Source organism: Xenopus tropicalis, chromosome 1, assembly GCF_000004195.4.
Source record: "Xenopus tropicalis strain Nigerian chromosome 1, UCB_Xtro_10.0, whole genome shotgun sequence".
Classification (NCBI taxonomy): domain Eukaryota; kingdom Metazoa; phylum Chordata; class Amphibia; order Anura; family Pipidae; genus Xenopus; species Xenopus tropicalis.
In genome coordinates, this window is record NC_030677.2 from 127088464 (window position 1) to 127115385 (window position 26922).

Below are 26922 nucleotides of genomic sequence, written 5' to 3' on the forward strand. Positions count from 1 at the left end.
TTAATCCCAATATGAACTTCCCCTTTAATCCTACATATACCGATTTTGCTTTTGATTCTTCTCCTCATTTCTTTTTTGTATCCTGTATGGGTGTTTCTTAAGTTTCCGAGAAATTAAAATCTACTTTGAATTCCTATCCGTATAAAATTTAAAATGTCTTTGGTATCTGGAATCCTTGAAATGGAATAACAATGCTTGCATTTTTGTTAAGCTGTGCGTCATCTGTTTGTCAAGGTTGCATTAACTGTGCATGTGTTGATTTTATTCTATTTTAATGTTATCTATGTGAGGAGTGGAATACACAGGTTAATTTAATGTTACACTTTACCTGGGAAATTAATTTTTGAAGGTTTTGTGGAATATTATAACAGTTAGTGCTTGGTAATTGAGAGGCATTTCCCTAAACTTATCTAAACCTTGTTATTTCCGTGATTAATTTTTGTACATCTGTCTTAGAGACTGGTAAAGGCTCTTTGTTGCTGTAAAATGCTGAAAGCATGCAGTCTATATTATCAAATAGTTGACTGATGCATATATCTTTAAAGGAAAACAAAAGCGCAGGGCCCTGAGGTGGAAAAGCATAATTTGCTATTTGCAAAAGATGTGGGGCTTGTGGGGGAGTAGGTGGGGCGGGGGGGAGGGTTGTGGGTGGACTTTGGGCAAAACTGGGAAGTGGACAGGCGTGTGGCCATGTATGCAAGGGGCGTTTTTTTGGGGGGGCCTCATTATCTTCTTGCCATGACCCAACATCCACAGGGCCCAGGTGACATGGGTTAGGACATACCTGAGCTATTGTTGTTTCTTCTTTTTAACCATTATTCAGTTTTTGAGCATTTAAAAGTTATTAGGATTGTGGTGTGTAGGCATTTTACTGAGTTGAAACATGTCTAAAGAAAGGAAGCACTTTTTTTGTGAGACTTATATACCAACATGACTAAACTTCATCTAGTCCAAAAACACCTGCAGGCCACATGGTTTAAAGCACACCAGAAATAAATCGCCTCCAAGATGACCACCATCAGGATCACCCCTCCCTGGGAGGTAACATGCTGTAACAACTAAGGAAACCATTAACCAGACGAAACAGGATTTACCCCAGCAAAAATCCTTTTCTTTGCATTCCTTCTATGCCTCTTCACTTAATTTTTCAGGATTCATTGAGGTCTGGCATGGTGCCGAGAGACTGGCGGATTGCTAATGTGGTGCCGTTATTTAAAAAGGGATTCCGTTCTCAGCCTGAAAACTATAGGCCTGTTAGTCTGACATCAGTAGTAGGAAAAATTTTGGAAGGGGTAATAAGGCATAGGGTACTTGAATACATTGCAGTTCACAATACTATTAGTTTGTGCCAGCATGGTTTTATGCGTAACAGATCTTGCCAGACTAATCTAGTTGCCTTTTATGATGAGATGAGTAGGAACCTCGATGCTGGAATGGCAGTTGATGTCATCTACTTGGACTTTGCTAAAGCGTTTGATACAGTACCTCACAGAAGGTTAATGATCAAATTAAGGAATATTGGCCTAGAACATAATATTTGTAATTGGATAGAGAACTGGCTGAAGGATAGATTACAAAGAGTGGTGGTAAATGAAACATTTTCTAATTGGACCAGTGTGGTTAGTGGAGTACCGCAGGGGTCAGTCCTTGGTCCTTTGCTTTTTAACTTGTTTATTAATGACCTGGAGGGGGGCATAGACAGTACTGTTTCTATTTTTGCTGATGACACAAAATTGTGCAAAACTATAAGTTCCATGCAGGATGCTGCCGCTTTGCAGAGCGATTTGACAAATTTGGAAAACTGTGCAGCAAACTGGAAAATGAGGTTCAATGTTGATAAGTGCAAAGTTATGCATTTTGGTAGGAATAATATAAACGCAAACTATCTACTGAATGGTAGTGTGTTGGGGGTATCCTTAATGGAGAAGGACCTAGGGGTTTTTGTTGATAACAAGTTGTCTAATTTCAGGCAGTGTCATTGTGTGGCTACTAAAGCAGATAAAGTGCTGTCTTGTATAAAAAAGGGCATTGACTCAAGGGATGAGAACATAATTTTGCCCCTTTATAGGTCCCTGGTAAGGCCTCACCTTGAGTATGCAGTGCAGTTTTGGGCTCCAGTCCTTAAGAGGGATATTAATGAGCTGGAGAGAGTGCAGAGACGTGCAACTAAACTGGTTAAGGGGATGGAAGATTTAAACTATGAGGTGAGACTGTCGAGTTTGAGGTTGTTTTCTCTGGAAAAGAGGTGCTTGCGAGGGGACATGATTACTCTGTACAAGTACATTAGAGGGGATTATAGGCAGATGGGGGATGTTCTTTTTTCCCATAAAAACAATCAACGCACCAGAGGTCACCCCTTTAGATTAGAGGAACGGAGCTTCCATTTGAAGCAGCGTAGGGGGTTTTTCACGGTGAGGGCAGTGAGGTTGTGGAATGCCCTTCCTAGTGATGTGGTAATGGCAGATTCTGTTAATGCCTTTAAGAGGGGCCTGGATGAGTTCTTGAACAAGCAGAATATCCAAGGCTATTGTGATACTAATATCTACAGTTAGTACTAGTGGTTGTATTTATAGTTTATGTATGTGAGTGTATAGATTGGTAGGTGTGGGTTAGGTGTGCTGGGTTTACTTGGATGGGTTGAACTTGATGGACACTGGTCTTTTTTCAACCCTATGTAACTATGCAAAGTGAATCAAAATACTGCTTCAGGTTAGACAGTGATTTAAATATTTGGGGAGCATCCTTCTATAGAGCTTTAGGCCAGGGGCCATACATAGCATTAGGCCAAACATAGCTGACTTGAAGTGACTGGCCAGGGTAAATACAATTATCGATACTTGAGACATTTTATTCTTTTTCTTTTCTTATTTTTTTCCCCTATCATATGAAACATGTCAAGTAGAGAAATAGTTAACATAAGTGGCAGTAATACTGATACATGTGCCATCCTGCAGAAGTGTCAGTTAAATGAATTGATATGATATGATGTAGATTTTTGAAAATATGTTCTTTGTTAAATATCTGTTAAGGTCTGTACTCCTGACAAATTTATTCAAACTATAGCTTTCATAGCCACTGACCTTTTCTGTTTCCCATCTGTCACTTCTTATTAAACTCTTGACTTCCCCTTGATATGCAATGATTTAGGTTTATGATATCCTGTCACTTTTGAAATGGGTATTTCAATAAGTCTGTGAAGAAGCAGTAAAAGAAGTCTGGACAAATTTGCACCTGGGCAGTAAACCATAGCAACTGGTTAGTGGTTAACTTTTTTTTTAGCAAGCTGCAGGTAGAACAGTGAATACAGACATCTAATTGGTTGCCATGGTTTACTGCTGAGGTGCAGATTTAAAGGGGTGGTTCACCTAAAGGTGAACTTTTTACTATTTTTATTGTTACTTATCATTACTTATCTTTATATTCAGACCCACTTTTTTCATATTCCAGTTTTTCATTCCACTGCCTGGTTGCTAGAGTAATTTGCACCCTGAACCACATACCTGCTAATTCCAAACTGAAGAGTTGCTAAATATAAAGTTAAATAATTAAAAAAACCCGAATAATAACATAGGAAGGCCAAATGCAAATTGTTTCAGAATAGAACTCTCTTTAACATACAAAAAGTTAATTTAGAGGTAAACAACCCCTTTAGTTAATTACCTAAAAGGAGTACTGTGCCCAAAGCTGTAAAGTGAGGGCTGTGACCTTCAAGGTGATGCCAAATATACGTTATTTGTTTTATTTAGTTTTGTTTCTATAACAACCTCCATTGACACTGTAAATTGCTTTCTATTCACATGCATGGGAAAAGGCAAGAGATGGCCTCCATGAGGGAGAATCCATGTGAGTCAGCACCATGTTAGTAACTGCCAGAAGCAGAGGCAATCAAAAGTATAGGTGTGCCCCACCCCTTAGCAAGTGTTCTGCAATATCTCATGACAGACTGACAAAATGTAGCGGGGCAGGTCTGTATAAGTGTATTAACTCTTAGCAACCATTTAGAAATTTGCATTAACCCATCAACTGCCAGTTACACACTAAAAGTAAATGTGTGATCACTTGCTGTAGTTACAACAGCAATGCAATTTTGCTTGTTGCTAGTTGAGACTGCTGCTGTTTCACTGGAATATATTGATGATGTTTAACTAGCTGGTCTACAAATCATAGCTGTATTTTGACTGCTTAAGGGGTTTAGTTAGGCATAGCTGTCAACAAGCCATAGTCTCCATCATGTGAGATTGACCGTAAGCCTACGTCTAAGGCTAATGTCATACTCATGAACAACAGGGTTGAAAACACACATATTGTTCAATACTGATGGACTGCTTTTGTCAACATTCTCAATTTCTGCACATTTGGACTTAAATCCACCTCTTGCAAAGTGGTAGGGGGTTGCCATTAAAAGAAAGTGGATTCAAGGGGTTCATCTGAATACGAACTGAATCTGAATTAGCATATGCTAATTACGATCCAGAAAGGGTAAAAAAAAATTCACTAGGCCAAATACCAAGCCAAATCCTGGATTCGCTGCATCCCTATTCCAAAGTAAAAACATTTTCAGAAAAATGTTTTCTCTTCAGGGCCAGACTGGGCAACTGGGGCACCAGGAAAAAACCCGGCAGGCCCCGGCCCAGACCCGGTCCCCACTGAGCACTCTCTCTCTCTCGAGCTACCGGTCTCCCTCCCCCAATGCGCTGAAGGTTAGTTTCATTTACGCACGCTCGGGAGGGGGTTGAACGAGTGGTGGAGGACCCCTCAGAAGGGGTTGTGAAGGCCGTGGCAGGGGGCCCAGTAATGCTTTATTTATTCAGCAGTACAGCACTCTTTGCTTCTATAGCACAGCACTATACTATTTTAGCAGCAAACAATGTAAATAAGCAACTCTTCTGCAAATACGATTGATGTAAGTAAGCCTTCTTAGCCTTAGCCAAGCTGCCTTAGCCATGCCAAGAAGTCTTGCTTTTCAGCTCCCTTTTAGGTCCGGCTGTTCCATCTGGAGCTATTTGCGGTTCTCACTAGGGCTCCTGGTTCCAGAGAAAGCAAACTGTAACACTACATTGAACTTGGCAAACAAATGAATTCATATGGCTTTCAATACCACCTCTATGCTGATGATACTCAGATCTATATCTCCTCCCCTAATCTCAACCCAGAGCTCCTACCTCATGTCTCTTCCTCCTTGCCCTCTATATCTACTTGGATCTCCCAACATTACCTTAAATTAAACCTCTCTAAGACAGAATTGGTTCTTCCCCCCCCATCCAACACCCACATTCCTCCCAAGGTATATCACAGTTAACAATTCTACTATCACCTCATCATCCCAGGCCAGGTGCCTTGGGGTTATCCTTGATTCTGCCCTGTCCTTCACTCCTTATATCCAGTCACTAATCAAATCATGTCACTTTCACCTAAGCAATATTTAAAAACATGATTTATCACCCAAGATGCTGCCAAAATTCTTATTCACTCTTATCATATGTCGCCTGGACTACTGTAACTTTCTATTAATAGGCCTTCCCCTCCAAAGACTGTCCCCACTCCAGTCCATAATGAATACGGCTGCCAGGCTCATACACCTCTCCAACTGCTCCTCCTCTGCCATGCCACTCTGCCAATCCCAGCACTGGCTTCTGCTACCATCCAGGATAAAATTCAAACTATTGACTCTTACATTCAAAGTAGTCCATAACTCTGCCTACTTCTTAACTCCTCTCTCATTACCTCCTCACACACTCATATTCAAGACTTTGCAAGGCTTGCCCCCCTTCTCTGGAATTCACTCCTACAATCTTTCAGACTTTCTCCCAATCTCTCTGCCTTCAAAAGATCTCTAAAAACTCATTTATTTTAAAGAAGCTTACCCTCATTTAGTTTAAAATATCCTCAGTGTGCTGCTAAAAGCAATAACCACACCTCTCACGTTGCTTCATTCTGATTTTGCCCATTCCCACACCTTGTGTCTCAACCCTTTCTCCTTGTAGATTGTAAGCTCTTTTGGGCAGGGCCTTCTTCATCTCTTATATTGGTTATTTGTTGCTTTGTTACTCTGTATGTTCAAAGTGTAAAACCCACTTATTGTACAGCACTGCGGAATATGTTGCCGATTTATAAATAAATGTTTTATATAAATAACTGACATTCTTGACAAATAGTTGCTTTCTGCATTCCATTGTTGCATTAGATTGGAGAAAGACCATTCAGTACAATAATGCCTGCAGAAAGGGAGGTCTGTACAGAAGTGGTTTCCTGAATTGTAAATGGTAGAACCTGACTACCCTGCACAGATCCCTGACATGAATGAATGTAACTGTGAGTGTGATGTAGGTATGATCACCCAACATTAGAGGCCACCTTACTAATGCTTTAGTGGCTAAATGGAAGCAGATTCCCAAACATATTTTAACAGGTAGCACAAAGCCTTCCCAGGCAAATAGATTTATAGCAGCATGAAGGGAGAACCAACTTCATGTTAATACCCTGGTTTCGAAATGAGATATTGAACATCCAGGTGTTAGGATACCTTGATCATATGCATACATGCTTAAAGAAGTAGGAAGATTAATTGTCTCCAGCTACACAGATACATGGCCAGAAAGTGACCCAGTGCCTGCACCTCTATAATTTGTATGTATGTATATCTTTATTTATAAAGCGCTACTTATGTATGCAGTGCTGTACAGTAGAATAGATTAATACAAACAGGGGGTTATTAAGATAATAATAGATAAATACAAAATATAACAATAAATACAAGGTACAGTTGCAATAGGTTATGTGTTAAAGAGACAAGAGGATGGAGATCCCTGCCTTGTATAGCTTACAATCTAGATGGGGGATGGTAACTTACAGACACAAATAGGAGAATATAAGTGCTGTAGGTTACAGTGGGTGACACTGCAATATAAGTGCTAGTTCCTAGATCAGGTGCTGTGCAAGTGCTCCAAGAGGTAGTCTTTAAGTTTTGTTTTAAAAAGACTGAGGGAGGATTCTCTCTGGAGGAAATCAGGGAGGGCATTCTCAATGTAAGGAGCAGAAAGGTTTAAGGCGGTAAACAGCAGTAGTAGTGGGGGGCACAACCAATCAGTTGCTCTGTTAGGAATGTAGGAGTCGGCCAGGAACGTATGGAGACACAACAGAAGAGATGTAGTAAGGAGCAGAGGAATGGAGAGTTTTGAAGGTTAAGAGAAGGAGTTTGTAAGATATTCTTTGTTTAATGGGAAGCCACGATAAGGAATTTAGCCGTGGAAGGGCCTGAACTCTCCTGGATGAGAGGAAGAGAATTCTGGCAGCAGTATTTAATACAGACTGTGGGGGGGAGAGATGGAAGTTAGGGAGGCCGATTAGTAGCAGGTTATAGTAGTCAAGTCGGGATAGGATGAGAGCATGCATGCACAGAATAGCTGTTGAAGTAGAAAGAATGCGATGGATTTTGGCAATATTGCGTAAAAAGTGGCAGGTTTTGACAGTGGGATTAGTAGTGATCAGAGAAGGAGAGAGGAGTCAAAGATCACCCCCAAACAACGCGCCGAATCGATGGGGTTGATGACCGTGCCATTAATAGAGATAGTAAAGGGGGAAGGCGGGGGTAGGACCAGGCTTAGGCTTAGGCGGATCATTAGGTTTTTGTTAGGTTCAGTTTGAGGTGGCATTGGTTCATCCAATTGGAGATAGCTTGGAGGCAGTTAGAGATTTGAGTCTCAGTTTCAACTGTTAATGAAGGGGTCAAAATATAAATTTGGATATCATGAGTATACAGATGATATTTAAAGCCAAATGATCGGACAAGATCTCCCAAAGACAGTGTGTAGAGGGAGAACAACAACGGCCCTAGTACAGAGCCTTGCGGTAGCACCACATTAGGTGGAATTGGTGATGAGATTTTGTTTGCATGGGAGACAGTGAATGATCGGTTAAGAGAGGTAAGAAGAGATCCAGCCTGACTACGGATACCAGTCGAATGCAGAATTTGCATCAGGAGGGAGTGGTCAACCATATCAAATGCAGCCAATAGATCGTGGAGGATTAGTATAGAAAAGTGACCTTTGGCTTTGGCAACCTGAAGATCATTTGTAACTCTGCACAACGCCGTCTCAGTAGATTGCGCAGGCCAAAAACCATATTGCAGCGGGTCCAACAGATTAGGGGCGTTACGAGAGTTAGTAATACAGGAGAAGACAATACGTTCTAAGATTTTGGAGGCAAGCAGTAGAAGCGAGACAGGACGGTAATTAGAGAGACAGGACACGTCCGGCGTGGCCTTTTTAAGGATAGGCTTGACACAGGCCTGTTTGAACAAGTAGGGGAAACTTCCAAAAGCCAAAGAAGATGTGCGTAAGAACTGGGGTGAGCTCAGCAGCACAATGTTTAAGCAGAGAAAAAGGCATAGGGTCAAGAGAGCAAGTGGTGAGTGGAGCTGACAAGAGAAGCCGGGAGATTTCAGAGACAGTTACAGGACTGAAAGAGCTAAGACAAGCAGAAGGGGGCTGAGGAAGGAGGAGCTGGTTTGTATTCGTAGAGGGGGGAATCTGATTGCGGATGGACTCCACTTTGTTCTTGAAGAAATCAGCCAAGTCCTGGGGAGAGTGCATAAAGTGTATTTCAAATTAATACAGTGGGGGAAGGAGCAGGTTGGGAAGGAGAGTGAGACACAGAAAGTGTAACCCGTTGATAGTCAGAGAAGGGGACACTGTTAAAATCAGAAAGGGACAGATTTTTGGTAAAAACAAAATCAATTCTTATGAAAATGAAGTATTTGTCCACTGCTGGAGTTCAAAGGAGGAGGTTAGGCGGAGAAAACATGAGGGCCAGGGTTGCGAGGGATCATCAATGTGGGAGTTGAAATCCCCAAGGATGATTGCAGGGCCGTCAGTACAGAGGAAAAGAGAGAGCCAGGTTTCAAAGTCAGAAAGGAAGGTAGCAGAGGAGGAGGCTGACAGAGGCCTGTAAATGTCATCCACCCATACATAGAGGGGATGGAAGATTTGAAGGGCATGCACCTCAAAAGAGTTAAATGAAAAAGCTGGAAGGATCGGAATAGGCGCAAACTGAAACCGGGAGGAGAGGAGAATTCCAACTCCCCCACCGTGTCCAGTGGTCTGGGGGGGGGGTAGTGAGAGAAGGAGAGACCACCATGAGAGAGCGCAGCTTCAGTGGCCATATCATTCTGCAAAAGCCAGGTTTCCGTTAGTGTGAGGAGATGAAATGATTTAGAGCAGAATAGATCATGGATGAACATGGCTTTGTTAGTTAAGGAGCAGACATTAATAAGTGCACAAGAAAACGGAAGGCAGGAAGAGGGAAGAGTGGGAACCTTAATAAGGTTAGAAACAGCGGACGAATAAAAGGCTTTAAGCATCAGGGCAGAAGGACAATACAAGTAGGTATGGAGCAGGGCCCATGGTTTGTAGAGACATCCCCTGCAGCCAGCAATAGTAGAAAAAAGAGTGAGAAGATGTCAGCGGAGGATTTAAAATGACTGCGCCTCCGCGTACGGACAGTAACTGGGGGACAAAGATGTTGCAAGTAGTTATAAAGCGTGAAAGAGCTGGAGTATGTAGATTGGAGCAGGGAGGAGGATATGAGAATGGAATATGGACAGACAACAGGAGGGTTAAAGGAAGAAGACTAATGGTCCCCATACATGGGCCGACTATAGCTGCCGATATCGGTCCCTTGGACTGATTCAGCAGCTAATCGGCCCGTGTATGGGTAGAGCAGAGCGGCCTGGCCGACCGATATTTGGCCTGAAATTGGCCAGATCTCGATTGGCCAGGTTAGAAAATCCGGTCGGATCGGGGACCGCATCGGCTCGTTGATGTGGTCCCTGATCCGACTGCCCCATTGCCGCCCACATAATCCGATCGTATGGCCCCAGGGCCAAACGATCGTATTATTATTTTTTTTACCTAAATGCTCCCCGATATCGCCCACCCGTAGGTGGGGATATCGGGGGAAGATCCGCTCGCTTGGCGACATCGCCAAGCGAGCAGATCTGCTCGTGTATGGCCAACTTCACTTAAGGAGCTCCATGCATACAATCAGTAGAAATGAAATTAGTTTTGCCATTAGCAGGTGGGTTGTAGTCTTGTAGATTCAGAGAATGGCAGTAGCAGGTGGGTAGGTTCCTCAGTGCATCAGTGAATTTTTCTGCATTTCACACAGTTCATAAATTTCAATAAGCAGTCTATATTGGCACTCCTTGTGGTTCACCTTGTTAAACTCATTCAGATCACTTGTAAACGAATCAATTTGGAACGCATCATCCTTGCAAATGCTCACCCCCCAGCAAATGCTCTCCCCTAAGAAAGTCTTAACAAATAGGGAGAGAAAAAGCTGGGCAGTACTACACACAGGTCTAGGGAATCACAAGTGATTCTAATTGATCAAGCAACAGACTGATCACCCAGCTGTGTCAGAGTTGGGAGTACAGCTAGAGTGAAGATGAACCCTGAGATAAAGTGACTTACAGAGTTTATTTATGGAAGAGTTTTATGGGGGGGGGGGCATAAAATGTACTAAACTACAGAGAGAGCTAATATTCTATATATATATTGACTAGTGCAAAAAGTAAAAAAATTAGTTATATTGGAATTGAGTGCATATATAGCAGATTTACAAATAAAAATGTACAAATGCAGACAACAGGGCCACAGCAGAGATGGAATATCCCACTGAACACTGAATGTGCAGATGTTTGACAAAACAATATTTTCTCTATAGAATGTATCGCTGTCTTGGTTTAGCCTTAAAATTGGACTGGAAAGACTATACTTTTATCAAGACAAGGAGGACAAATAGTAACATAATGATGAGGATTTCTGCCAATTAGTGGAAACATAAAACATTTGTGGACTGACAGTATTGATTAGGGCATAAAGGTCCCTAGTGCTTGTTTTCTAGGACTTGACTTGAGATGAGCAACTCTGTTTCATTCCACAACCCCCCAACATTTATATCATTTACAGAACCACAAAAAATGATCAAATTATGTCCTCTGAGGTAAGCTGTACAGATATTAGTCACTGCAAAGCCTCATTATGACGATATTCCATGATCCATTCACTCCTGATGTATCAATTACTGTGGGTTGCCTGTTTTATTGTCCGTAATTGGTTAACTGCACTTGACGGGTTTGTATTGAGGATTGCTATAATATGAATTAACAGGTGTACCTTTTTATGTCTAAAATTGAAAGGTGATAATTTGATAATACATAAAATTAAATTCACAGATACGAAAAAGAAGTTTCAATATATCACAGTGCTAATTGGTAGGTGCTGTCAGATGCCTCTGGACCTGCGGGGCCCCTGTGCCAGTTGAACATATTGGTTCCCTGTTGCTTACATAACAAAACTAAATGTTGCACTGTTAGCACATATTTTATTATAGTTGTAGTTCTCTTTTCAGGAGATCACTACCACTTGTTTGTATGTGTGCTTGTCATTGCCTTTTTTTGGTGCCAAACATAAAATCTAAGGCACCAGTACGATTGTGCTGATCATGCAGATTTTACATTTCAGGGTTTCCTTATCTATGTCAGTAAGTGGCACAAAACAGCTCTCAATGTGATTTTTTTTTTCATTTTCCCCTCTCATGTTTCCCAGTTGCAGCTCAGTAAGCCAGGTTACCAACTTCATAAACGGTAACATTTTAATATATTAGTTGATACATTGTTCAGAAACAGTTTCAGCAGTTTTATTTAGAATGTTATTGCTACAGCATATATTTTTGATGCTGCTGGGAAAGGTATCATCTTTGTTTTCTGTTTTACAAGCTGATGCCACTGTGAAACACGAGAGTGGGGACCATGCAGTAATTTATTTTTTACATTTTAGGTAAGGTTTATAAAGTTTTTTACATTACCTTTAAGTGCCAACGCCTGCAGACTGCTAAGAACTATAGATGTTACAATTCTGGGTTAAGGGTTTATCTAAGCCCCTCTGTGTGCCCCCCACCTGTCTGGCTGCTGTGACTGCTTAACATTGTGTAAACCTTAAATGGTATTGGTACTGAGATTAACCCCTGTATTGTTTCTACATTTAATCTCCTGTACTGTGTACACCTTTTAGTGCCTGCATTGTTCACACCTCAGGCTCAGATTGTAAGCACCCACATTTTTCACCTGTTCACATTTTAGACAGACTTTAGGAGCAGTGCCAGCATTTTGTCACTGTATGTACTGCCTGCCCTATGCTGTGTGTTTGTATGGCACACACAGGCAACATAGGGCAGGCAGAGTATGGCACACACAGGCATCATAAGGCAGGCAGAGTATGGCACGCACAGGCAGGGTAGGGCAGGTAGAGTATGGCACACAGGCAGCATAGGGCACAGTATTGCCTGTGTGTGCCATACTCTGCCTGCCCTATGCTGCCTGTGTGTGCCATACAAACACACAGCATAGGGCAGGCATTATATGGTCCCTAAGGTGTGTAATTATATGCTGTGCTATCTACAGGGGAAGTGACTGTGGAGCAGTCAAGCAACATGTTGCCCTCCAACCCCTTTGATGTTGCCCAAAAGTAGGTGTTTATTTTTTGAATTTCTGACTTTGAGGCAAGTTCTGGAGGAATAAAGACCAAGTGTACTGCCAAACAAAGCCTTCTGTAGGCTGCCAGTCCACATTGAGCTACCAAATAACCAATCACAGCCCTTATTGGTCAACCAATGTTTTTCATGCTTGCATTGCTCCCCAACTTTTTATATTTAAATGTTGCTCAAGGGTAAAAAAGGTTGGGGACCCATGTCTTAACATGACATAATATAATTCTTTCATATATGAATGAAGGGTGATATCCCTACAGTGAGCACCAATCATTAATGTGGGTACGGGTTTTAAAGCTCTTGTGATAACGTGTGTGGTTTGAAGTGGGTGCAGTTTTAAAAAGGGGAGTGTTCAAAACCATTATTGGTCCTCCACCATGTAGGCCAGAAAAATTCAATCTCTTGGTACCACAGAAGTTGGACAGCACCTGATCTAAGCTAGCAAAAGCAGTCTTTAATATGTCTTGCATTTTCTATGATTAACTGACCTGAGAAATCACAGAAGTACATAAGGCATTGTTTCTGTAGTCTGGCAGGCAGTGAAGTCAACATCAAAGGACAGACAGATACTGGTTAATGAATAATTACATTTACAAATAACTTTGAACTGGACATTTGTAAATAACGTATATTAGAAAGTTTATTGAAATTCCATTTTTCTTTCATTTTTCCAATTTGTTTTATTTTAATATGGGTATATATACTGGATAATGTCATCTTATTGGAGCTGTTCCATGTGTATATTATTGAGATTGGATGAAGTTTCTTATTGCATATAGTGGCTCTTTAAAGTTTCACTTTTAATTTAACAGTATTATAGCAATGAGAAACCTGGCCCCACACATACACAAAACTAAAGACCGAGCTTTCCAAATGAACCAAGAGATGATTTTTGGTAGTAGAGCCATATTAAAATAACACATAATAGTGACAAACTGCGTGCCACTGCGGTAATTTTCCTCCATGTAAACATGACAAACAGCAGTGTTCTCATATAAAACTGTACTGATTTACAGAAACCGTTATTAGAGGTATCAAATATAGCCATGCGTCTTTGCCCCTCATTATAATTAAATAATTTGTCTTCTGTATAGTCATATACTTTGTAAAATGCTTGTCCCTCAGACAGCGGTGCCAAATAAAAATGATTGAGCTTCTTCGTATTTTCCTGCTTTGTTTTTGTTATTAGATATATGTCATTCCACCTGCTCCATCATGATGCACAATGAAAATTGCTCATCTGTGTTTTGAATTTAATTCAGTCACAAATAGGGTATGATCATCAATAAAAAGGGCCTCTATAATTTACAAAACTTTACTTTTGCAAATATAAATGCCTCAGTGTGTTAGAAGTCTCATCCCCAATGAGCAGAATATAATGAACAGCACAGTCTCAATCCAGGAAATGAACTTATATTTATTTTTCACACTGCAGCAGAAAACAAACACGAGGGTACAGCAGCTTTTAAATTCAATTGAGCATTCTGCACATTGTCTCTATATGGATTGTAATTAACACCAAAGCACAAATTTTGCTTCCCCCCCACATAATATACTGTGTAAGCAATGCCAGTCAGGGAATCTTACTAATATACAAAGTACTTTGTTTTATATCACGCCTAACTACGTGAAATTTCTTGAGTGCTGTTTTGTGTTTCAGGTATAGAATGCTGTTGGGCATAGGGAGTTTATATAATGTCTTAACCTAGATAGAACATTTCCTTCAGATTTCATCACGCCGTAATAGGTAACAAAAATTTGCCATTACCATTTGGCAATTGTATTCTAATTTTAATAACCTGTGTAACTTATAAAAATTGGTGATAGATAATTAAATATATTACAATAGCTTGCGCATCATGCCTAGAGGGATGCTATTCCATTAATGGGTTTTTAAACAGTTTTCGAATCACAAAATGTTGGTAAAACTTTCAAGCTTATTTTGCCCATAAATTAATGGTTACCTCGATTTTGTAGTTTGTTTATGAAGTGGTATAAAATCAATATTTTTCTGCAAAACCCCCAGAACTTACTTGCGTAGGTTAATACCATAGAAGGATTTGTGTGCTAATTATTATGAGTAGCATATTTGTCTTTCCTGATATTTTGCATTGAAGAGGCTATGAAGATTACTGATGCCCTTTAATTATAAATATCATACGCACATACTGGATAATTTGAGCAGTGTATGTCCAAATTCTGAACACGCAGCAATTAGTAATTATTATATTATTAGCCTGGATGCAGGCAAATAAGGAACAGCCTTATGGCAGCCTTAAGTATCCATATCTGTGTTTGACATTATATACAGGTGGATGACAGAATAATGCAAACATGCAGAATCAGTGACGGGCTGAACGTTTTAATTCCTAAGGGTTATAGCACATTGCAAGATTTGTTGCTGACAGCAAAATCCACGCTACCGCAGTTGAAAGATCTCCCAAAAATTATTTACTATAGCATAACATTAAGATTGCTGCAAGTAATGCGAAAGTAGGCATTAATGTAATACTATGGCAAGTAATTTAGATAAATAAAATAAATCTTATACACACCTACTGGTAGCCCTGAGTATCCATTGGGAGTAACTGTATGAGGACTACTCTCAAAATATTATAAACCTGAGGGTAACCATATTTTTTAATGAGAAATGGTTTGGTACCTATGATTATTAAAGGAGAAGGAAAGGCTAATAAAGAGTTAATCTCAAGCTGCAGGCATATCTTCAGTTCTCTCAATAGTGCCCTTAAGTCTCCCCATATTTCTCCTGTTCAGATGATCAGAAGCCTCATAGGAAAAAAAACTGCACCAAGACCAGTGTACATGCCCAGTTTGTAAGACTATGAGGAAGCTTTCTGCTGATTGGCTCCGATCACACTTTCCTAAGGGCGGGGGGAGTTTCATTTGACAGAGAAGTCAGTGCAGCGTTTCTGTGAGTGCTTATGGCTGTATTTACATAGACCTTTCTGATAAAGCTTACTTAGTTTTGCTAAGTGTAGCCCTATATTTTTTTTTTTTTAATAAATTCCAATAGGGTTGCTTATTAAAAGGCACTAAGTTTTTGCCCTGGAGCAGTAGCCCATAGCAAAATCATTGTATTTGTTAGGTTTCATTATAACCCATAACCATAGATTGTTGACACTTTATGCAACTAGGTGTAATCAGTAGTGCGAATTTGCAAGATGGCAGCACCCTATAGGCACATTGAGATATGTTTAGTTTGGTGTGAAGAAATTTGCCTTCACTGCCATACAAACAACTGGAAGCTAACCTAGAAGAACAGGGGGGACATTGTTTACAACTGTTAAGTATTTGTGGATTTTTTAAAGAATATGAGCTTAATGAAGGAAAAATGGCAAGCTTATGCCAGAAACAAAAGAAAAGTTGCTTAGAATAGGTCAATCTATAACATACTAAAATATAATTAAATGTGATCCCCACTTTGATTCCAAGACTAAAACACATGCAGGCTATACAAATTTACTGTGCTATGAAGAGGTATATATTGACTACTTGCAGCACTATGGTTTAACAGCTTTATCATTTTGCAATTTAAGGTTTTTTGGGTTTTTTTTAGCAAACCAAAATAAACCTGAGAGTGACATGACAAATCCATGGGCCAGAGAGGTACAAACAGGGTAAAGACTTGAAAATTCTCTTTTCACAGTCGTCCATTTGCTGTCTTTTAGTGTAGACTAGACATTTACCCTCATCCACACAAATACAATTTAGCTGTATCCCCAACCTAACCCCTCCCACTGGTATATCATTTTTACCATCACACAATATTTAATAAATATATTAAAATGGTCACATCTGTTTTCGTTGCTTCTACCACCTAGTAATGTTTTTCCTTCTTTTTGAAATTATAGTCTTAAATCAATCAGCTTTAACTGAAACCTGATAATAAGTATTAAAATTTATGAATTTTTAGGTGACCCAAAAAAAGCAGTTTTTTATTAGAGTATAGGAAATGTAATTATATACAAATGATGTCAGTAAAATGTTCATGTTTAAGAATTTGTGATAATAATGGAACATTCATTTCTAGGGAACTGGTTTTCAGATGTTAAAATTGCATTGTGTTTTTACCTTATTGAATTTGTCTTTATTGTTTCCCCCTGCAGCTGGAGAGACAGATCATTATGCAGAATATGATGCGAGAAAGGCAAATGGCAATGCAGATTGCTTGGTCTCGAGAATTCCTTAAATATTATGGGTCATTCTTCAGCTTGGCAGTCATTGGCTTAACAGTTGGGTAGGTTACTAAAAATGTTGTTTAAAAATGATCTGGCTCTAACTAGATTTATATATTATAGCATGTTGTATATATCATTCTTGTGAAACTGCTAAAGGTGCAACATCATATATACTATGGGAATAATACACTTAATTTTTATTTCCCCTTGTGCTTAATATAGGGCAAATGTCTGTGGTGACACTGTACCTCTCTCTGCAGGCCTGTTAGAGTTCTCCTTGCTACAGTATGAAGAGTTACCTTTATGACTTTCTCTGGTTCACCCTCCTTACTTAATCAGAACCTAGGGCTCATGTTTGAAATGAGTGGAAATTGTTTTAAGCCATAAGTCAGGGTTTTTACCTAGAAATACAGTGTCATTGAAGGAACCAGCAAAGCAGGGTTTGTCACAAACTGCAACCAATATGGTGCCTGTTTTGGCAAATCATGCAAGTTCCGACACACATTTTTCTTTCTGCATCTAGGTATGAATGGCATTAAAGGCAAACTATTACAAAAATGAAAAATTAATATAAGCTTTATCTCATGGAAATATATTTTGTACGGGTATAGGACCCGTTATCCAGAATGCTCGGGACCAAGGGTATTCCCTTGGTTAAGTTTCTACTCTTTATCTGTCTCTCTTAATTTTATCTTTATGCAGAAGGATGCAATAAACTGTATAGTCAAATTCTGATTCCAACTCCTGAATGAAGAATAATAGATGCTAAGAGGGAGATAGTGAAAGAGTAACTTAATTTCAGAAACAGTACATCATTTTAAGGTTTTTTAAAATAGTTCCTTTTTAATGACAGCCCTTAAAATAGCAATCTTCTTTTAAGGATTGCCCAATGGCACATAATACTAAAAACATATGTTTTTATGAAAATGGTTTATTTAGAATGAAGCAGAGTTTTAAATATGAGCTGTTATAAATATAGCTGTAAGCAATATATTTATACTGTTATAAATATAGCTGTAAGCAATATATTTTTATACAGACCTACATTGTTTGGGGGGGGTATAGTTTTGTTTTAACATCTTTATTAAGCCACAGCATTTAAACTAATCTGGAGCACCCTTTTAGTGTTAATTCCATATGTAAAGATTCTGGGTGCTCTAAAAGTATGCTAGAGTTATGCCATAATTTATTCAAAGTAAACTATATACTATGCAAAGTGATGGAATATGTAAAAAGTAGGGTAGAAAACAAATTTGAGTTATAATTTAGAAATTGCTTGGATCTACCAATGGCTCTGTGCACAAAGCTTTTAAAAAGTGAAAAAAAAATGACTGAGCTCAAACACGTTAAAGGAACAGCAACACCAAGCGCCTAACGTCAACACATCTGTTCCCAAATGATTTTATGTTTAAAATATTTTTTTTGTTAAAATATCAGTATAAAGGTTTGCTCTTAATCAGGTGAAGCATAGGCGGGCCAAATAATTGGCCTGTTGTTGAATTTGCATTACTTTATACTTAATGGCAACAGCAGAATCTGATATTTGAAAAATGATTTTCTATACTTTCTGCTTTTTCATTATTCAGACATAGACTAATCTGGTTGTGAATCATGGCTGCTACAGGAAGCACTTATGTGCATCATATAAGACAGCTATTCACTCCTAAAAAGCTATGTCTTTTGCACAGCTGCTATTACACTACTTTATTGAAACCCTTATTGACTAACATCAGCAGCCAAATAACTACTTTATAAAAGGTGACAAGTCAATGCCAATGCAATGGTGACAACATAGTATATAATCTCTCTTCATTTTTATTCATTTTCTTACTTAGGTGTGCCTTTTGGTTTTAGGCAAGCATTATGTACTGAAGAGGCAGTCATAGTGAAACAGAACAAAGAACTCTAACAGCAATGAACCAGTCACAACACAAAAATCTCTAAAAAGGGGTTGAAATATAAGACTGCAAAGGGTTTTAAACTCTTACTATGCCAGTTTTAGATTAGACCAAACATTACAGTCAGATTGGATTTAGACACTCTGTTTCAGTTTTTGAATCCACATATACTTATGTCTCTATCCCTTGTGTTATCAATTTACCTATACCCTTGCCTCATGTTAAAGAACAAATTATACTGCAGGACAGGGTTTAAGTACAATGCTCTATCATGACATGTATCTGTAGTCACTCCCTAACTTGCTTGTCTAAATGACAAATTAGGGGGCGGTAGAGGTGGCCACAGCTCACTGCACTCCAGAGTCATCACAGAGGCCGATGTCAGTTCGTTTACGCAACATGGCACGTTGCAAAAAAAATGGCAAATTTCGCCTTTTTGACATTTTACATAATGTTTTCCCAGTCATAAATAAACCCTATTCTCTTTAGAGTTCAATAAAGCAGCAATCCAAGTGGACAAAAATTGTGATGATTTATTTAACTCTGAAGCGTGTTTGATATAAGGGAAGCAATGTGTTATTAATGTACATATGCAGAAAAAGAAGGGCTACTTTAGTATCATTCATGCACAATATTATTGTAACTGCATTATTATTGCTACAGTAGCAGACTTTAGTCCTAGAAATAATCTCTATCATATATTTCACTGCACTTTTTAAGGTAAATAAAGTAGAAGAAAAACTAGCTGAATTTATCAATTTTGCTTTTGCCTGAAAACAATAAACGAAAAAAATGGCATACTCCAGAAACAATTTTTGCCACTTTATACATGGAGGAATTCATTTTGTTGTATTCTTGTGACTATTCCTGTCTTGTTTTGTGACAGGGATTTATATTTATTGTTGGGATAAGACTCGTTGTCCCACTTGACAAAATAGGACTTGTAACCCTTAAGCCTGAGTGATAACCTCCAGTGATGTATTTCAGCAGGAGGAACACTCCATACCTCTCTGTGCCACTGCCTGTGATTGCTAGTGACAAGAGCATCCATCTGAATGTCAGGCAGCATGTTATGTGGGCCATATGCTCATTAACATTGACTGCACTCATACTTTAGCTAGTATTAGTGCAATCTGGCATCTACCTGAACACACATGTGGATTTTGGCATGAAAATGTTTACTTGTGTTTTTGGCAAAAATCCGCCCCATATGTATTGGAATGAATTGCCTGCCAATGCACTGTAAGGACAGGGCGGGAGGCAGAAGATTGTGTTTTCTCTACCAGCATATTTGTCTGGGGAAAAAAACTTCAGTGTGTGATTCCCTGGGGTCCTGTAAGTTTTTTTTTTTTTTTTTTTAAATTAATATATTATTTGTGTTTCTGCATAGGGCTGTTAAAAACAAGAAGCCTGCTTTGTTCACTCCAGTAATACCGTTAACCTTCGTTTTTGCCTACCAGTTTGACATGGGTTATGGAACTCTAGTCACAAGGATGAAAGGTAAAGAAAATTTTATACATATATATGTGTGTGTGTGTTTAATTGCCTAAACAAAACTGCACTGGTCTGATTTTGTTTAAAGAGGATGGAGATGATTTCAATCTTGGAAATAAAATTAAAATATCAGCCTTCAGAAAAAAATTGTATAAACATTCCTTTTTGTGAAACATGCAGTTGAGCACAGTTGCATTCTGTGAGAAATTGTAATGGTATTTATTGTTTATGTACATGACGTTCCTTTTCTAATGTCAAGTGTAGCAAACAACACAAAAAATGAACATGCCTTATATTCATTATTTTCACATAGTTGGCCCCAAAACATTCCATATCATTTTTTGATTTTTGATTCTTATTTTTAAAAATATTTTTACTTTGATGCCATTAATATGTACAGGTATAGGACCCATTATCCAGAATGCTCGGGACCAAGGGTATTCCGGATAAGGGGTCTTTCCGTAATTTGGATCTCAATCCCTTAAGACTACTAAAAAATCAATAAAACATTAATTAAACCCAATAGGATTGTTTTGCATCCAATAAGGATTAATTATATCTTAGTTGGGATCAATTACAAGGTTCTGTTTTATTTCTACTTAGAAAAAGGAAATCAGTTTTAAAATTCTGAATTATTTGATTAAAATGGAGTCTATGGGAGACGGGCTTTCTGTAATTCGGAGCTTTCTGGATAACGGGTTTCCGGATAAGGGGTCCGATACCTGTATTAGCTAAAACTAAAACACAAGGGCTCTTACAGTAAATGAGGCTTCAATACCTAACAAAATCCTCATATTTTATATACAGAGAGGAAATGATCACAGAGTCATTATATTAGACATTAGATCTTTTGGAAGGAGATGCAATTCTGTCCAAAGAGATATGTAGCTGAAGGGCCATCAGAACATCATTACAAAACTTATGTCTGGACAGAGGGGGAATCTGTGCAAAATCATTAAAGCAAATATATTAGTCATATGTTTATTTTTGTGTGGAGAATCCAAAAATTTAGTTTTTTTTACTATAGATGTCCTTCATTGTATCTTATATCTGGGTTTTCAGAAATTCATTAATTGTACTACTATTACTAATTGTACTAATATTTGACCCTGTGCACCCTAAACTTTAACCTTTAATTTTTTGGTGCACTGGTTTATTTTTACATTAGAATCTAACTCTAGTTATACAGTTGACCCAAGACTGATATTGGTGTTTACAGGTAATAAAGTTATCATCTGTTGGAGGATAATTGATACTTAGCTTATGTAGTTGCCATTGGGCATTCCTGGTTTGGTTTATTTTTTCTCTAAGTTACTGTCCCACATTTAGAGGCAGATTTACTAAAACTCTAAAAAAAACTAATAAACTCATTTCCACAAATGTCTGACATTTACTAAAAGAAGGGGAAAAGTGCGAGAAAAAGTTGCAGAAAAGTTGCAAAAACTTTTTGGACTTGTTACACAATACCTGTGACTTTGAAAAGCCAGTGTCAAAAATCAAAAACTTCTTCGAAGAAAAGAAAGATCTTCCAGGAAATGGTTATCTAACATTGACTGCTGCATGATCTCGACAAGTTTTAGATAGTGTTTTCAGATTGCAATCTGTCACAGTTTTGTTGCATAGTAAATCTCAAAAAGTAGCCTTTTTTCACAAAAAAATCTGAATCGGAAAATAAAAATCTGACCATTGGTAAATGGCCCCCTTAAGGTGGCCATACACGCACCGATATTATCGTACGAAACCATCGGTCGGCTCGTCGATCGGCCAGGTTAGAAAATTTTGATCGGGCGCCATAGAAGGCGCCTGACCAAAATTCTCCCTTCAGAGCTGAATCGGCAGAAGGAGGTAGAAATCCTATTGTTTCTACCTCCTTACCTGCCGATTCAGCCCTGAATGGTGTGTGGCGGATCTGACGATGTTTCGTGCGACCGATGGTCGTACGAAACATCGTCGGATCGCCACGTGTATGGCCAGCTTAAGTCTGAGGCAAGGTGCTTACCAGATTTTTTATTGAGGACCCTCAGTGTAACATTGTGCAGACCAGATACATGGTCAGATTGTTTATATTAGGAGTCGGGCAGGAATATACGTTGCCACTACCAAACAGTACAAGTCGCAGTTATGGTTCCTGGTAACGATTAGTCACCGCAACTGGATTTTACAAATAGCAACTAATTTCCCGTGGAGCTGTGGTGGTAGTGTGTTAGTTAACATTTGTGTCAAGCTTTAGTTTCCCACAGTTAGCAGGAGCTCACAGATCATGTATCTCCTTTGCATGGTTTCTGAGAACATTCCTCTGTAATATAGTCTCCGCCTAGTTCCAGCCTACAAAGTGTAGCTGCTGTTCAGCATGTTGTCATGCACTCAGCCAGATTGGATTGCTTGTTAAATGCAACTCATTGGGCCCTTCAGCTCAGTTCTTACAGGGATACTACTTTTACATGTTTGGCTGAGTGCAGCAATGCAAACAGCGTCAGTCTGGGACGCCGGGGCACCGGGAAAAAACCTGGTGGGCCCCAGCGGCCCCGACCCAAACCCCCCTTCGGTCCTTGTACCGCAAGTAAGTTTTATTTAGAGAGAGGGGGAGAGGGGGTCGGAGAGTGTTGGGGGGCCTTGCGGGGGGTGGGGGGACTGTGAAGGCGACAGGTGAGATTGGGGGTGCAGGGGTCCTTGAGGCAGAAGCCCCAGTGGGCCCTGCACACCCAGTCCGACCCTGAATGCAAATATAATGGTACTCACACCCTGAAACAGGGCTCTGGGCTGGAGAATAAATATCATTGTTTCTAGACCCCACAGCAAGTTCCTTGCCTTTTAAACTGAATGCAGTTGCTACAACATATTTTATTGGGTAAAATTCCCAATAGTTTAAACTGTTTCACCATAACTACATTTCTTTTTATTTTTAGGGGAAGCTGAAAATATTCTTGAAAAAGAACATATTCTACTAGAAATGCCACAAGGATTACCAACATTTGAGGGCATTGAAAAGACAAGAAAAGCACATAGAAGTTTACTTTTAAAATAGAGTGGCTATACTTTGCCATAACAATAGAGAGCCAAAGAGGCCAAATTATTAAAACATCATGGTGCCGATCTGTTAATTGGTCTTCCGTCCTTGAATGTTTGTAAAATAAAGGAAACAAACTTCTAAAATGTAATTATTTTAAAATGTCAAATGTTCAACATTGTTAACTATTTACATATGTGACACTAGCTGTACTGCATGAGGGGATGTAATCTAATCTTTTACTCTATTCTACTTTTTTTTTTACTCAGGAAGTGAGCAGGTTATAGAACTGATTTTGTATCGTTCTGTCAATGCTCACATTGCAATATTAACAGAAATAACAGAATACATAGACTGAATATTGTGTATTTTATTCAGTGGAGTGGGATGATTTTTTAATACAGGTATGGTACCTGTCATCCAGAATTGGGATGTTTCTGTAATTTGGATCACCATACCTTAAGTCTGCTAAAAGTAATTTAAACATTAAATAAACCCAATAGGATTGTAATAATATAATAAATTATATTTTAGTTGGCATCAAGTACTGTTTATTATTACAGAAAAAAGGAAATTGTTTTTCAAAATTATTTTATTAAAATGGAAGATAGCCTTCCTGATTTCTGGATGTGGGTTTTGTTTTTTTTTTGCTACCATGGCATTTCTCTAATAAAACATGTTCCATTGACCTAAGGGTACTGGAACATGATTTTATATAGAAAATGATATGGAACTACAAAGAGACATGTTTCTATTATAACAAATGCTAATAATGCTGCCACTGACCAATTCAACATTAAGTACTGTAAGAAATCATGGACCATATTTGATTCCTGTGATTCCTTGATTTTTTGGCAGTCAAAATTACTTGGTTCTTCTACAGGTTCCTTCCCATTAGTGGTGTGTGATTTAAACCTTTGGCAGGGGGTAGACCTAACTTTACGCCACCCCACCCCAGCATGCTTCCTGGCTGAATCCTCTGAGTAGCTAATATAAGTGGGAATTTTTTTTTTATTTCTCTGATTGTTTATCACAAAAAAATAAACCTATGGTACTAGACTGATTACACGTTAGGCATGTTGATCAATCAAAGCTCTTAATCAAAATTCACTATAATATATATAGTGGTTCAATTTAAGGCACACATTCTCATGGGTCATTACCAAAGATTATTAGATTTTTGTAGAAGGAAAACTAAAAAATAAATATGTAACTGTTTTTCCCTACCATAGGCTCTTGGAAGGTGTCTTGCAGTCTGACCCTTGATTATGACATCATTGTTTCAAGCTGTCTGAGGTCAGACATCCCTACCTCAGTCAATAATCCTCTTATAGTGTTATAATCTATTTTACAGCGGGTGTGGACTGTCTGCATTGGGTATAATTTATATAATCGGCCTTAAAAGGTGGCTAATGGTAGACTTGAATCATACCGTAAGCAGGAAGCACTAAACACAATTAAAGTGGTACTGTCATAATAGCACTTAATCTTTTTATAACAATACCACATTTTTTTAATACAATGAAACCAGTTATAAGTTTTCCCTATATTTATACCCTTTTCTTGTCTTACCAATATATAATACATAATGAATTTACATTTTTCTGGATTTTACACCATTTTTTCTGGTCCCCTAAAAAACATAACATAGGGGTTCTACTGTGCGAGTTAATAAGACTTTGTTAATGTTAAAGGTTCAACATTCCTAAATTTGCATTTGATTCATGTAATTTTGCACCCCTATATAAACTTTCCCAATGTCTCATTGTTACAGGAATGCCAATCACCAGAGTATTAAATTCTAATGATTGTTTCATCTGTACGCAATCGATCCTTCTTTGTACTGATGGACACTGGCTCTGATCCTGAACGCGTATCTGAAATCCCTGCTAAAAACTGAGACATAATTTCTCTTGTATGCTAGGAAGTAAATTGTTAGTCACATAATTAATTGCAAATGGATTCCTCTTAACCATAAAGAGTGGCAAAAACTATTCACTTTCCCCAAATTATCCATTTTTACATTTAACACAAGAAAAAGTAAGCTCATATTCTGATGACAGGATCCCTTTGACACTATAGTGCAACACCTATATGCTCTTGAATTAACTAAAATACATGCCAACCAGTATTTTTTTTTACAAGAAGCAGTTCTAACAGTTTTATAAAATTGTAATTATTGCATTTTAAAGACACAAGTGACATATAATAAAGGTTTATATTAGAAACTATGAGCATTCCTGTGATCTTTAATGATATTGCAGCAACCATGACAGGATCTTTCACACATAAAATGTATTTTAGCTTAGCTTTTGCTAATTTTCACTTTAACAGTATGGAAACTAAATTGGAAACACTGAAACAGATTCTTATTTAATGTTCAACTATTACATATATCAGATGAACGTTTATACTTATTTATTTTGGGGTAAATTATAAGGGCACCTCATGATGTTAGTAAAAATATGAAAAACAATTTTTTTTTTATGTGGAAAATGTAACTACTACCTTTGTCACTAAAATTAGAATCAGCTGCAAATCAGTAGAACATCACTAGATGAGGAACCTGTTTTATTTAGGGCTAATGCCACACCATGCATATGGCATATATTTTCATCAAGCCGAAAATACGCGCCGTACGCTCCTACCTGTGCCTGCACCCCAATGAATGCAATATGCTCGGGTGCAGGCACATGTAGAAATAAAAAAGCGAGAGAATGTGAAGTCTTGTGTTTTTAAGCGGATTTCGGCTACATGTGCCTGCACTCGAGCGTATTCAACCCATTGGGGTGCAGGCACAAGTAGGAGCATATGGCGCGTATTTTAGGCAAGTGTTTTTCAGCTTGCCGAAAATCTACGCCATACGCATTGTGTGGCATCAGCCTAAGCCTTAGGACAAAATTTGCCACCTGTGGGAAATCTGTACTACCTCAAGCAAAGAATCTCATGAAAATGCCTTTCTTTCACTAAAATTTGGATAATTGTATATTAAATATGTGGTGATTTGGCTTAGATGCAGAAAAAGGCATGTTTCCGCGTTTAAGCCAGATTACTACATGTAATGTGTTTTACATGCCGCCATCTGAATGTTAGTGAAGGAGCAGGTATTTTTATAAGATTTTTTTTATCTGCAGTACCGCAGATTTCCTGTGGGGGACAAATTTTCCTCTTTCCTCATTACTCTTTGTTGTTGAACAACGACACCATTTAGATTAAAAGACCGGTCTGAGGCCTTTAGAAACAAATGTATCCACGAATCTGGGAAAAGATTAAAAAAGATTGCCTAACAACTGTACAACAAACGCTCCACTATTCAGCAGACCTTTTACAAGTGGAAAGGATTTCTAACAGCTGCCAACTTAGCCAGGTTGTCTCTGCAAGTTCAGCCTGAGAGCAGACTGCAAAATCTGAAAGTAGTTTCTAAAAACCCCAGAATTGCATCAAAGAACCTACAAGTAGTTCTCGCTACTATTGATGTCAAAATGCCCGAGTCTACCATTAGGAAGTGGCTCCTTAAATATACATGGGAGGTGTGCCAGGAGGAAACCACTGATGTCCAGAAAGAACATCAAGGCAAGACTAAAGCTTGCCCATGAATCCTCAGGCCAGGCTTCTGGAACAATGTGCTCTGTATATATGAGACAAAGATAATTATTTGGCCACAGTACCAGAAGACAGCATTTCATCATTAGAACCTTATAACCACTGTAAAGCATGCTAGTGGAAATGTTGTAGTTTGGGGCTGCGTTGCTGCATCAGGGCCTGGGCAACTTATCAT

The 26922-nt window shown here is 38.7% G+C and overlaps 1 protein-coding gene across 1 annotated transcript in view; it reads left to right on the plus strand.

The window, feature by feature from the left end:
• Positions 1–23759, plus strand: part of plgrkt (plasminogen receptor, C-terminal lysine transmembrane protein) — a 35610-nt gene extending 11851 nt beyond the window's left edge. Inside the window, 3 exon segments of the mRNA NM_001122815.1 lie at positions 16674–16804; positions 20034–20143; positions 23044–23759. Coding sequence (NP_001116287.1) covers positions 16674–16804; positions 20034–20143; positions 23044–23162 — 360 coding nt within the window. The 3' untranslated portion in view covers positions 23163–23759.
• Positions 23760–26922: the final 3163 nt, after the last annotated feature.